General features: G+C 46.3%; 1 protein-coding gene across 1 annotated transcript; it reads left to right on the top strand.

Annotated features, from left to right (window-relative positions):
- The first annotated feature begins 386 nt into the window (after nt 1–386).
- Nucleotides 387–12,276, top strand: KIF3B (kinesin family member 3B). The gene is made up of 9 exons (XM_084217856.1): nt 387–428; nt 3,674–5,112; nt 5,684–5,785; nt 6,446–6,568; nt 6,681–6,799; nt 7,028–7,141; nt 7,614–7,719; nt 7,927–8,105; nt 8,683–12,276. Exons 2-9 carry the CDS (start codon nt 3,730–3,732, stop codon nt 8,777–8,779), a joined length of 2,223 nt encoding a protein of 740 aa, XP_084073982.1. The 5' UTR covers nt 387–428; nt 3,674–3,729; the 3' UTR covers nt 8,780–12,276.
- The last annotated feature ends 641 nt before the right edge of the window (nt 12,277–12,917 follow it).

Genomic DNA, 12,917 nt, shown 5'->3' on the forward strand with positions numbered 1-12,917 from the left:
GATTTTGTATTCACTCGTAGTGCACCAGCATTCCTTCCTCCATTGCAGGAGTCTCTGGTACCAGAGCTGCAGCCTGCACTGCACCGCTGCGATCCAGAAGGCTCCGATTAAGGGGCTTTAACTCAGAAATGCCTTCTTTACGATGGTCTTTTTCTCCCCGGAAATACTCCCGAGCTTTGGAGGATTTAAAAAGCCCCAGCCTGGCTGCGGCAGAGACCCGCCCGGCTGGGGCAAACCCCGGCATTCGCGGTGTTGGCGGCGTGCGGGATGCCCGCGGCGGGGCCCCTTTGTCCGGGCCGCAGCCGGGAGCGGCGGCGCGGGGCGGGCGCGCCCGTTGCCAGGGAAGCGCGTCACGGGCGGGCGGAGCGGCCGCGCCGCTTCCGGGGCCGCGGGAGGAGCGCCCGAGCGGCTCCATGGTGACGGCGCAGGTGAGTCCGGCCCGGCCCCGCACCGCGCCCGCACCCCGCCCCGAGCATCCCCGACCCCCCCTCCCCGGGCTGGCACACCGCGGGCCGCTGCCAGCCCGGTGTCCCCGGTGCTCCCCGTGCCAGCCGTGGGCACGGCCGGGACAGCGGGCGCGGGAGGCGGCGGGACCCGCCCGCGGCCGGGCTGCGGGGGCGATGCCGCGGGCGGGTGGCCCCGTTCGGGTGGGTGTCCCCCGCTCCCGGTGCTTCTCCCCCGCGGTCCTTTCCCCTCTCCACGGGCGCTCCCCGCTGTCCCCGGGCTCCGCTCCCTGCAGCGCCCGGTGCCGCAGCCGCGAGGGCGGTGGGTGATGCTCGGGTGAATCCGCGGCTCCCCGGGGGAGGGAGCGCCCGTGGGGTGCCGTGCTGAGGCGACAGCGGTGACAGGTGACCACAGGTGACCCCAGACACCGAGTGGAGTCAGGGCTCGCAGGTGGCACCGCCGGCCCAGCTCCAGCACCGGGATGTCCTGCCCGGCCTGCGGAGCGTTTGGCAGGGAGAGGAAAGGAAAACAGCAGCGCCAAGGATGGTTTGGCTTGGGACGGAGGGAAGGACACAATTCAAGCGTGACATTATGAAACCACAAATATTTGAAAGATTTGAATGGCGAGAAGCAATGGAATGTTTTGAATGGTACCTCGGGATGCACGGAGATGCAAGGGAAGGGGTTGGGCAGTTCCAAGAAAATCTTTCAGAGATGTTTAAGGTAGGAGACAGAGCAGCTTCAGGATGTCACCTGTCAGGGCAGGTGGCTGGGGTGAGCACAATGCCTGGGGCACAGATGTCCAAGACAGCACCTCTCAATCCTGGAAGTTTCTGAGGAAAAGTGGTAGCCCCACCTTGTATTCAGGTTGTGGCATTGCTCATTTTTTTCAGGCATAACCTTGTGTTGACTGAAATAAATAAAAATGCTTCAATTTCTACCCATCCTCCCCTCTGGGTCACCAGGGGTGCATTTGCAAGTGCATCTATCTCAACATTGACCTTGAGCTTGAGTTGTAGAGACCTGGCCCAGGTCACTTTAGGCTGAACTAATTTCATGAAAAAATTCCCATCTTTGATGGAGAAGAGTGGGTGGCACAGCAGCATTCCCAGCTTTCTGACCATTCATGTCCAGCCACTCTGGCAGTTCAAACATTGCCCAGGAGTTTCTGGGGAATACAAACACTGCCTGCTAATTGGTTTTATTTTCCAGTTACACACTTGGATAAATCTGAGAAGAACCATAATTTGTTATGCTTCCAGTAAACTTCACCGCAGTAGCTAAAATAATTGGAGATGATTCAGGATGGGTTGTTATGAAAATAGCCCACATCAGGGGTAAAATCAGTTGTTTGTGACTATAAAAAGAGACTTGCAAGTGAAGTGGGGAAAGGTGTCAAAAGCTGGTGGTGAGGAGGTACACCCAGAGGAGCAGCAAATGTGCAACATAATTTTTGTTCAAGGTGTACCTCTGGCAAGACTAACTTAACTCTGATCATTTAATATTTGTCATAGTTGCTTACAAAAGCGTCATTTCTCATCAGAATAGTATTTTAGATATTCAATATATAAAATAAATCCATGCTCTCCTTGTCAGAACTTGTGCCTAATTCGAGTATTTGCCAGTGTGAGCATGCAGATACGTGACACAGTGGTTGTCATGTGACCTTGTCAGAAAATTGTCTCTTGTGAACTTGAATTACTGGAATGTCTCTCGGAGCTGTGGAAGGGGAAGCGTGTGTTAATGTATACAACTCCTCAGGATGAACACAGGGAGAGTTGTTCTTTGTGATTCTGCCAAGATTTGTCCTCATTTTACTTATTCTTTCTGTGTTTGCGCTCCAGAATTCGTGTTTGCTGTGGGTCAGACAGGAAGGTCTCCTTTATCCGGAGCTGTCAATTAGGAGGGAAATGGTTTTATTCAGTAGCCACCCAAAATTCCTGTAACAGGGTGTGGAGTGAGTTCTGAATAAATGTCCAGTTCAGTTCTTTTATGGGAAGAGTGAGAAGCAAAGAGTTTCCCCCTACAGACCCAAGGAAATTCCCAAGGCCATATTGAGGTTTCTGTACAATTCTTAACCATGTTTATCTGTTACTTCTTTTTTACTTTCTGCCAGTCTGACTGTCTGTATATTGGGCTGGAATTGTGCTTCCTTTTCCATCCAATAGCTCTGGCCCTGCAGTTCTCTGCCACCTTGTTGGAGAAGCTCTCCTGAGACATGCAATTATCAAATGAAAAGCAATTAGACAAAAATCCCTGTTTCCTGCTGATCCGGCTGGGAAGGGAACAGTGAACGCATCCCAAGGAGGCCACACCTGAACCTGTGCCAGCACTGCCTGGGCTTCCCTGTGTGTATTAGTTTTACACTTAGTTCTAGTTGGCAGAGGCACCTCAGGGCTCTTCCTGGAAGATATTTTGGAAATTAAAAGGGTTATTAGAAATTGCATGGCATTCCCCAAGTTGTGCCATTGAGATCTGCTGTGTGAGGCTTTAGCAATGGCTGCTTTAGCAGTTCAGGAACACAGGCTTCTGGCTCCATTTTCCAAGGCAGCTCATCTTGCTGATGTCTGGAGGATGCACCAGTGTATCCTCCCTCTCTACCCAGAGTCATGAATGAGTTGGATCTGTGATCTGGGATTATGCAACACGATTTTAGGTTGATGGGGAATCCTGTAAACCTGATGCAGCTGGAACACCAGAGCAGGAGTGATGTCAGTAGGTCAGTGTAGCTGAGCGGGGCTGGCTTTTGTGGGGAATCCTGATAAAAGTATATTGCCAAAATAAAAGATAATAGCAGCCTTTTGCTCCAGAGAGAGCAAGGCTGTACTAGATTTTCAAAATGGGAGATTTAAAACAAAAGACCTGACTGCAAAGAAAATTATTGGCAAATTATTATTTTCATAAATAGTTTAAAAAGGTTCATTATCATTTTTAAGGGTCAAGAAAAGGATCTTTACCAACTGTAAAGATGTGGTCTCATGATGAGTTTTTGCAGCAGAGCTCGTAAAAATGATTCCATTTGATGCACAGCCTTTGGTAAAATAATTCTGTCTCAGTTCAAGCCTTTACAGGTTTTTCATGTTGTACATTATTTTAATACTTCAAAATCCCTTGCAACTTAATGAACGCAAAAAGCTGCTCAAATTGATGAGGCGAGACTTTGGCTTTGTGAAAAGCTGTCCCCTGCAGAAAACTGCCTTCAGACATTCCTGCTTTGTTTTTGTTTCAGGTGTGCAGCAGGGGATCATCCATCAGCAGGATCGCAGCAGGCACAGCCCCGCCGTCATGTCTAAGGCAAAGAGCTCCGAGTCCGTGCGGGTGATCGTGCGCTGCCGGCCCATGAACAGCAAGGAGCAAACTGCTTCCTACGAGAAGGTTGTCAACGTGGATGTCAAGTTAGGGCAGGTCTCAGTGAAGAATCCACGGGGATCAGCTCATGAACTGCCTAAAACGTTCACCTTTGATGCTGTGTATGACTGGAATTCCAAACAGGTCGAACTCTACGATGAGACCTTCAGGCCTCTCGTGGACTCTGTTCTGCAAGGGTTTAATGGGACAATCTTTGCCTACGGGCAGACTGGGACAGGGAAAACATACACGATGGAAGGGGTGCGTGGTGATCCCGAAAAGAGAGGGGTCATCCCCAATTCATTTGAGCACATCTTCACCCACATCTCTAGATCTCAAAATCAGCAATACTTAGTTAGAGCATCTTATTTGGAAATATACCAAGAAGAAATCAGAGACTTGTTATCAAAGGATCAGTCCAAGCGGCTGGAGCTGAAGGAGAGACCAGACACAGGGGTTTTTGTTAAGGATTTGACCACCATTGTCACGAAAAGCGTCAAAGAGATAGAGCACATCATGAATTTGGGAAACCAGAACCGCTCCGTGGGTGCCACCAACATGAACGAGCACAGCTCTCGATCTCACGCCATCTTCCAGATCACGATCGAGTGCAGCGAGCTGGGGCTGGATGGAGAGAACCACATCCGTGTGGGGAAGCTCAACCTGGTGGACCTGGCAGGCAGCGAGCGGCAGGCAAAGACTGGAGCGCAGGGGGAAAGGCTGAAGGAAGCCACTAAAATCAACCTGTCCCTCTCAGCTTTGGGCAATGTTATCTCTGCCCTGGTAGATGGCAAAAGCACGCACATACCCTACCGGGACTCCAAGCTGACCAGGCTACTTCAGGACTCATTAGGTGGCAATGCCAAAACTGTGATGGTGGCCAATATAGGCCCTGCCTCTTACAATGTAGAGGAGACCCTGACCACGCTGAGATACGCCAACCGTGCCAAAAACATCAAGAACAAGCCACAGGTGAACGAGGATCCAAAGGAGGCTCTGCTGCGGGAATTCCAGGAAGAGATTGCTCGACTCAAGGCACAGTTGGAAAAACGGTCTATTGGCAAAAGAAAGAGGAGGGAAAGGAGGAGGGAGGGTGGGGAAGAGGAGGAGGACACTGAAGAGGGTGAGGATGAAGGAGATGACAAAGATGACTATTGGAGGGAGCAACAAGAAAAGCTGGAGATTGAGAAGAAAGCTATAGTCGAGGATCACAGCTTGGTAGCAGAAGAAAAGATGAGGCTGCTGAAAGAGAAGGAGAAGAAAATGGAGGACCTGAAGCGAGAGAAAGAAGCAACAGAGATGTTGAGTGCTAAAATCAAGGTAGAATTCTTCCTGGTGATACGCTTTGAAAGCACTTTCCTTAGGCTGGGGGGAAAAGAAAGGATTTCCCAATTTGGAAAGATATTTCATTGAAGGTTTCCAGAATAGTGGTTTGTGTTTACATTGGAAGATTTTAAAATAAACCATTTCTAGCCAGAAGCTGAAATTTCTGCCATTAATCACATATTTCAATATTCATGAGTTTTTTCATTGTTCTTATGGGCTGATCTTAAGCAATTGGCACAGTAAAAGACAATGCATCTTTTCACAAGCTGCGGCACTAAAAATGTTTCCTTCTGTCACAGATCATTAACAAGTTATTTACAAGGAAGCACATATTTTGATTCTCCAGCTTTGCCACACATTGCAGTGGTACCTTATTCTAAACAAGTTACTGTTGCATTAATCCCACACTTTTATAGGAATTTTAAGAAATAGTGATTCCTGTAGCAGCTGCCTTGAAAGAGAGGGTTAAATAAGGGAGCTGCCCTTAAGAAGTTGTATCCATAGGAGAGAAAGTTACCCTCTGTAGTCACTGAGAGAAACTTCTGACCCTGTTTTTTCTTTTCAGACAATGGAAAGCAAGCTGCTGGTGGGAGGGAAAAATATTGTGGATCACACAAATGAGCAGCAGAAAATCCTGGAACAGAAACGACAGGAAATTGCAGAACAGGTACAAGGAAAGGGATTTGTTATTTTGTATAAAATGCCTTGCTGCTGAACTTTTGTAAAACATTGTGTCAGGGAAATTACCAGAAAATTTCCCAGGGTTAACCCTAGAATTGGTTTAATGACAATAATTTATTGAAAAGAAGGGGGAAGGGCTTGTGTCATATTTGTCATTATTAGAAATATGTAATGAAGGTTTATAAAAGTTTTCTTCTAGCTTTTCATGGTAAAGATTTATCTCCTGTCTTGATTGGAGCTGTTTGTAAGTGAAGAAATATTTGTAAAACTTCTAAGAGTACCAGTTTAGTCTTTAGCTCAAGGGAGTGGTCTTTACTCTGTGCTAAAAGTTTATTTTCTGTTATGCAAATTCTGTTGGTGATTCTTAAACAGTACATAATAACCAGTACGAACTGATAAAAAGGAAAGAAAAAAAATTCTAAAAATGACATTTGATTCCTTTAGTTGAAGCTTGAGCCTTGTTCGCATTACCTGATTTTAATAGCCAAATAAGAACAAATAAGGTGTTTCTGGTATTTCTGTGGCAAGAGATATGAAGAACTGGAAGGCAGGGAAGGAAACCCCTCCTGAGCATTGGTTTCATGTGTGTCAGCTGGAGGTGACAAGGTAGTTGAGGCTTTTAATGCCATATTTTCACATTCTTCAGAAACGTCGGGAGCGAGAAATCCAGCAACAGATGGAGAGTCAGGATGAGGAAACACTAGAGCTGAAGGAGACCTACAGTTCTCTTCAGCAAGAGGTGGACATAAAGACCAAAAAACTTAAAAAGGTAAAAAGAAAATGATTCCCTGTCTACCAGGCTGGGAATAAAATCCACTTGTGTGTGAAAGTGAGAGGAGCTTTGGCAAGTGATGGATTTTGGCTCTTGTTGTGTGCTCCAGTTATTTTCCAAGCTGCAAGCTGTGAAGGCAGAGATCCATGATCTCCAAGAAGAGCACATCAAGGGGCGCCAGGAAATGGAACAGACCCAGAATGAACTCACCAGGGAACTAAAGCTAAAGTAAGTCACATCACTTAAGTAAGCTATTAACTGTAACAGAGAGGGCTTCTTGGGGCAGGGAGTGGAGGGACTGCCTTGCACATACTTGTGGAATAAGATTTAACCATGAGAAAACAAAACCATTCCTCCTTTTCCTGGCTCTTATTACATCAGTGGGAGAGGAGCAGTGAGGAAAGTCATTGCTAATTATGTTTCTTGTATATTTCTCATTTTTGTGGTTGCATGTAGGCACCTGATTATTGAAAACTTTATTCCCTTGGAAGAAAAGAATAAGATCATGAACAGAGCATTCCTTGATGAAGAGGAAGACAACTGGAAACTACATCCCATAACCCGTCTGGAGTGAGTGTGCTTCTGCTCTTGGGATGGAATTACAGGTCACAGGAAACCCTCTAGCTGTCAGGAACAAAAGAGGGATTGAATTGGGGATTTAAACTGACCCTCTAGAGTTTGCAGCTTCTTGATGTGTAATAAACTAAAATAAATCAATTTATTCCTCTTAATAGGATAAAATATGAATGTACAGTTAGGGGAATTCTTGAGAGATTATGATTTTTCGAATAGGCAAACCCAATAATTACATGTAAAATACATGTAATAGTGCATTCACCCTTAAAATATCAGTGCATTCCTATCATATTTCTTTCCTGCTCCTACAAATGCAGCCTGGGTGGTTTCTGCTGTGTTGAAACAGATTTCTGCATGGAATTTGCAGATGTTGTAGCTCATAAACTCCAAGAGGATTTGTAGCTCATAAACTCCAAGAGGAGCTTTTGGTTTTAGGGTATAACAGCCTGAGTCTGTTTTTCTCTAGTAACCAGCAGATGATGAAAAGACCAGTATCTGCTGTGGGGTACAAGAGGCCCCTGAGCCAACACGCCAGGACGTCCATGATGAATTACACAGCTGCTCGGTACAGGGTAAGCCCAGATGTGGTTGAACCTTTGCCTCTTCACCCTGTGATCAGGGGAATGCGAATTCCAGAGGGGATTGTGTGTTCTTCTTTGAGATGTAAATTTGTAATGCCCGGCATACATTTATAAAGTACTTCAGATTAAGTTTCTGGAGGGCAAAGTAACAGTTTGTGTGAAAACATGGAGACTTTGATTCTGCTTTTCCCCTCTCAGGCAGAGAACATCGTGTTACTGGAATTGGATGCGCCCAGCCGGACAACGAGGAACTATGAGGGTCCAGCCATCGCTCCCAAGGTTCAGGCAGCTCTGGAAGCAGCTCTGCAGGATGAAGATGAGATTCAAGTGGATGCCTCAACCTTTGAGAGTTCTTTAAATAAAAAATCAAAACCCAGGTGAGTTGGACTTTCCCTGAGCAGACTGGCCCACAGGAGGGGGCAACTCTACAGTTGCTGTCGGTCAGAATTTGTCATCAGTGAAGTGAAGCTGAGCTTCCTAGTAAAGCAGAGAGAAAAATGAACATAGAGTCATTAAGGCTGGAAAAAACCTTTAAGATTTGAGTCCAACCTCCAGCTGAATCCCCACCATGCTACTAAAGCTTATCTTGAAGTGCCACATCTACTCATTTTTTTGATGGAGCTTCCACCCCTACCCTGAGCAGCCTGTGCCAGAGCTCAAGCACTCTTGCAGTGAAGAAATTTTTCCTAATATCCAGCCTCAACCTCCCTTTGTAGAGCCTGAGGCTGTTTCACCATGGTCTGTGACTTGCTACTTGGAAGAAGAGGCCAGCCCCCACCTTGCCACAAACCTTCTTTCAGGGGGTAGGACATAGGACAGGAGAAAAAGCTGAAACTGTTTATTAGAGAATAACTCCAGTAAAAAAAAATTAGCTTTTTGCAGATTAATTTTGGAAAGTAACAGGTGACATTGTTAGAAGTTTTCTTGTTTATATTTTCATTTTTGCTTCTTCAGACCGAAAACTGGAAGGAAATCAGTGGGATCTGCATCAGGATCAGGCACCCCCACTTCTCAGCTCTACCCACAGTCACGAGGGCTGGTTCCAAAATAAAACCAGCAACTCCTCTCCAGGGAGGGAACAGCCTTTACCTTCTGGGAGCAGAGACAAGGACAAACCTGCAGAGAGAGCTCCTGGCCAGCCTCCAGCCCCTTTCCCTGGAGATGGCCTTGTTGCTGTTTAACTGACTCGGGCCAGTCCAGGGGCACTGAGCCATGGGAAGATCCGTGCTTGCAATTCAGCATTTGGCCTCTGTGGGAAATGGATTTTAGTTAGGGAATCAAAAATGCATGAGGTACGTTACAGTGTGTTAGGAGCAATGGGAAGCATGGGGATCACCTCACAGCATCACCGTCCTCCTCCTGCACCAGCCCTTCTGCTGCACGGCGCTTTTTTGGCTGTTGGGCGCTGAGAAGACAGAGTTGAAAGTCATCTCCACAGAACCACCACTCTGCAGCTCCACAGTGAGAGCCAAAAGAGGCTCCAAAGCAGAGGATCTGTTCAAACTCGACAAGGTGCATGGTTCTTCCTCTTCCTGCTTGAGAGGCTGGCATCACCACCTGAGGTTCAGGCATGGTCTGAACAGGCAGGATGGCAGTGGCCAGCGTGTCCTCACCACCACACAGCTCTGCCTCCCCACAGGGCTGTAGGACAGAAAAGGGTCTCAAATACAACTCTCTAGAGTGGTCTCTAGAAAGGAAGCAGTAGAAGTCGTTTCTTTGTTTACAGGCATAAGTGAGAGCTCCTCTGAGCTGACCTACAGACCTCACCCCTACCAACAGGAACCACCTTGTCAAGGAACACCTCTGCATGCCAGTGTCAGCTCCACAGCTTTCCTCCTCTCTCTTGCCTCCATCTTTGCCCCTGGCATTTAAAACCAGCGTCCATATGACATCTTTAATGGCTTATGGCCACTTTTCTCATGCCTCCCACTGTTGATGAAAAACGTAGCACAAGCTCAGAGCTCTCTCTGCCAGGCTCAGACTCTCAGCTGGGCAGAGCACTGGAACTTGGAGCTGCCTTTGAGTGAATTCTTGGGAGTTTGGGAGACACCCTTGGGAGTTTTGGAGACACCCTTCCCTTGGTGTCTGAAGAGGTTTAGCATTCAGTGCCTCTTGTGCCTCACTTGTTCCATGTTAAGCAGCTTTCTCTGTGCACCTCCCAGCCCACTCAGAGCCTGCTGGGAGTGAACCTGACCTAACTGAGGCTGGTGATGGAAGCTGGTGTTAATTCCAGGGGTTTTACTTCGAAAACAAGGGAGGGAGAACTCCTACTTTTGACAGTCTCATTGCAAAGCTGCCCTATGACTAAAGCAGGCTCGTGTAGCAGGGTAGAGGGAGGTGGAACTCCACACTAAGGACAGAGTAAGGTGTCCCTGTCTAGTGTCCCACAGCTCATTTGTAAGTTTTAGTTCACTGTATATTGAGACTTGGGATGTTACTTTTTCTGGTTGCTCTTGGCTGTCATCCTGTGAACATTTTTACCTGTTTTCCCTCACTGATGACTCCCTCCAGACTGACACGTGTGAGTGTGTGAGGACTTGCCTGGCTGCAGACATGCTCTGATGTGTGGACTCTGCCTTGTGCTCGTTAAGTGTCCACGGAGTGACTTCATCCAGGCTGGAGATCTTTCTACTGACCCCCCTGAGCAGGAGGAACTGAGTGCTCAGCACAGCTCACCTGTGCATCCTGCAGGCACGGTGCCCAGGTGAGCCAGGTGGGCCCCCTAAACACCAACTTGGCTGCTGCATTCCATGGACTGCTTTCCTGGGCCACAAGGGTAATATATGTATACACATGTATGCACACTTACATATATGTAATAGTTTTGGTGGAGGAAGGAGGGATTTGCTTATAACTGAGAGAACAGGCACATGACCAATTTCTTTTAACCTGACTATGGAAAATCCAGCATAATCTTTGTTTTCACAAGGCACTGTTTATATCCAGACAGCCTTTTAACTGGCTTTTGTTGCATATAACATCACCTTCTCTTCCCTCTCTTCCTTCTTTCTCTCCAGCACATCATCTGTACTAAGACATTGTAAAAGATGATTGTATGGTTTAAGTGCTCAGAGAATTGAAATTAAATGGGGGGTGGGGGAGGTTTAAAACCCTGAAACAGCAGCACAATATATAACCACGTGTATGTACATACCTATGTACACATGTTTTATGTGAATAATGCATACACAGACACATCTGTGTCTGCACATGTGCACACTTTTCCTCAGTTGCTACTATTCCATAGGGAATTCTATTCTATATTTAACTCATATGCTGGAAACTGCCTTCGTGGCAGGGCTGGTACCATGGAGCTCTGCAGTGCAAACCTGTTTTCATGTTGATGAGCCAGTGTCAGAAAGGCTCTGCTTTTAACTCTGTAGAAATTCATTAGCGAGGTGAAAGAAACTCAGTAGAGTGGAAAAGAATAAATCTGCATATTTAGTCATTGTATGTAAATTGGGGCTTGGTGGAGATTTGGTCAGTGTATTCATGGGCAATCTCGGGCTTGTTACAGAAGTCTTTGGATTCTCATTCCAAAGGACTTAACCCTCACCAGATGCTCAGTGGCACTGATGTTAAGATACATTGTCTTAAGCTGTACAAAACATACTGAGCTCTGGGTTGAAGCTTTTAAGAAACATTCCTGCCGAGTTTGCCCTTCTTTGGTGTTATCTGAACCATCTGGGCTTCCTGCTGGTTAACCAAAGGCAGGAAATCCAGCTGGACTCCTGGAAGAGGCCCTGGGACAGCCTTGCACCATCACCTTTTCTTCATAGGAATGTTTAACGTTCAACATAATTGCTCTGATCTGTATAATGGGATCTTTTTTTAAAAAAGTGGCATAGAGCAGGAGTTGGGCAGTGGGAGCACCAGACACTGAAGCATAGGAATTAAAGCACTTTCTTAAATCCTTAGGTCTAACGCCTTTTTAAAAATATTTGCATGCTGCTTGAATCTAAAACACATACCTCTGCCAGGCACCTGGTGCCTTATACAGATCAGAGCAGGCAGTGCTCACTCAGCCTGGGCTGTGTAAGTCTGCCCTGGCTGAACACGCAGCGCTGGAGCTTCAGTGAGCCACCTGTGTCCCTGGACCTGTCCTCTCTCCTGTCTGTGCTGGGAAACGTGCACCAGTCTTTAAAGAGTTCAGTGGAATTCCTGGGGGGTCTGTTCCTGCTGTGCTCAAACACAGACTGGAAAAGAGAACCTGCAAAAGCCATAATTAGCTACAGAGATGGAAGTGAAATGAGAACGCTGGTGCTGCCTGCTGCACTGTGCAGTGGGGGGTTGACTCTCTGGGATCCAGGTGCTCACTGCCTTCTCCAGCCCCCTTTCTTTTTGAAGAGGTGACCCAGGATCCTTCTATGGGCACAGCTGTCGACGGCAACTCTCAGCTCCTTGGAGATACACTCACCTCCACCTTCTCTTAGGTGATCTGTAGAAAAAGAACCTGTCCATAGTTCTGTCCATAGTTTTACAGCTTATATTTATTTGTATCATCTCTTTTGTCTAGGAATGTAAAGTGATCCTAAAATACAATGTGTAATAAAGTCAATAAGATTTATTGCATCTATCAAAACACGTGTTTTTCATTGTTAATTTGGGGCAGGGTTCAGTGACTTCATGTTTTACAATGCCTCCTGTTATTTTTCTTTCATTAAAAAAATGTCTGTGCAAAGCAAGTGGAAAAATGTAAATATGAGTAGAACTGCAATGAGTATTGTAATGTGTGTGTATATGTGTGTGCATATATATACATATATATCTATATTATATATATAATATAGCTATATATACACATATATACACACATGTGTATATATATACATGTGTGTGTATATATATATATATATATACACACACATATATCTATATTTTTATATCTATATCTATCTATCTATCTATCTATCTATCTATCTATCTATCTATCTATCTATCTATCTATCTATGAGTAGAAGGTGCTGATTGCCTGCATGTGGCACCTTAGGTACCAGAAGTGCTGGTGAAACCCTGCCAGAGTCCCAGTACAGGGTGGACCCCTGCAATGGGTGGTGCTCATTTTGATTTAAACCAGTTTTTTATCCTTTTATCGGCACCGTGGGGAGAAGAAGCCTCATAGTATAACCATGATGTCCAGAAAAGGGAAATAAAGGTGGGGAGGAGTCTGCAGCATATGTCCTGTGAAG

This window comes from Fringilla coelebs (genome assembly GCF_963513975.1).
Source record: "Fringilla coelebs genome assembly, chromosome: 18".
Taxonomy (NCBI): Eukaryota; Metazoa; Chordata; class Aves; order Passeriformes; family Fringillidae; genus Fringilla; species Fringilla coelebs.

Excerpts from the sequence above, each read along its gene's own strand:
- KIF3B (XM_084217856.1), top strand. The coding sequence starts at position 3,730 with ATGTCTAAGGCAAAGAGCTCCGAGTCCGTGCGGGTGATCGTGCGCTGC. Across the intron at positions 6,569-6,680 it reads AGACCAAAAAACTTAAAAAG|TTATTTTCCAAGCTGCAAGC; the intron begins GTAAAAAGAAAA and ends TGTGTGCTCCAG. Across the intron at positions 6,800-7,027 it reads ACCAGGGAACTAAAGCTAAA|GCACCTGATTATTGAAAACT; the intron begins GTAAGTCACATC and ends GGTTGCATGTAG.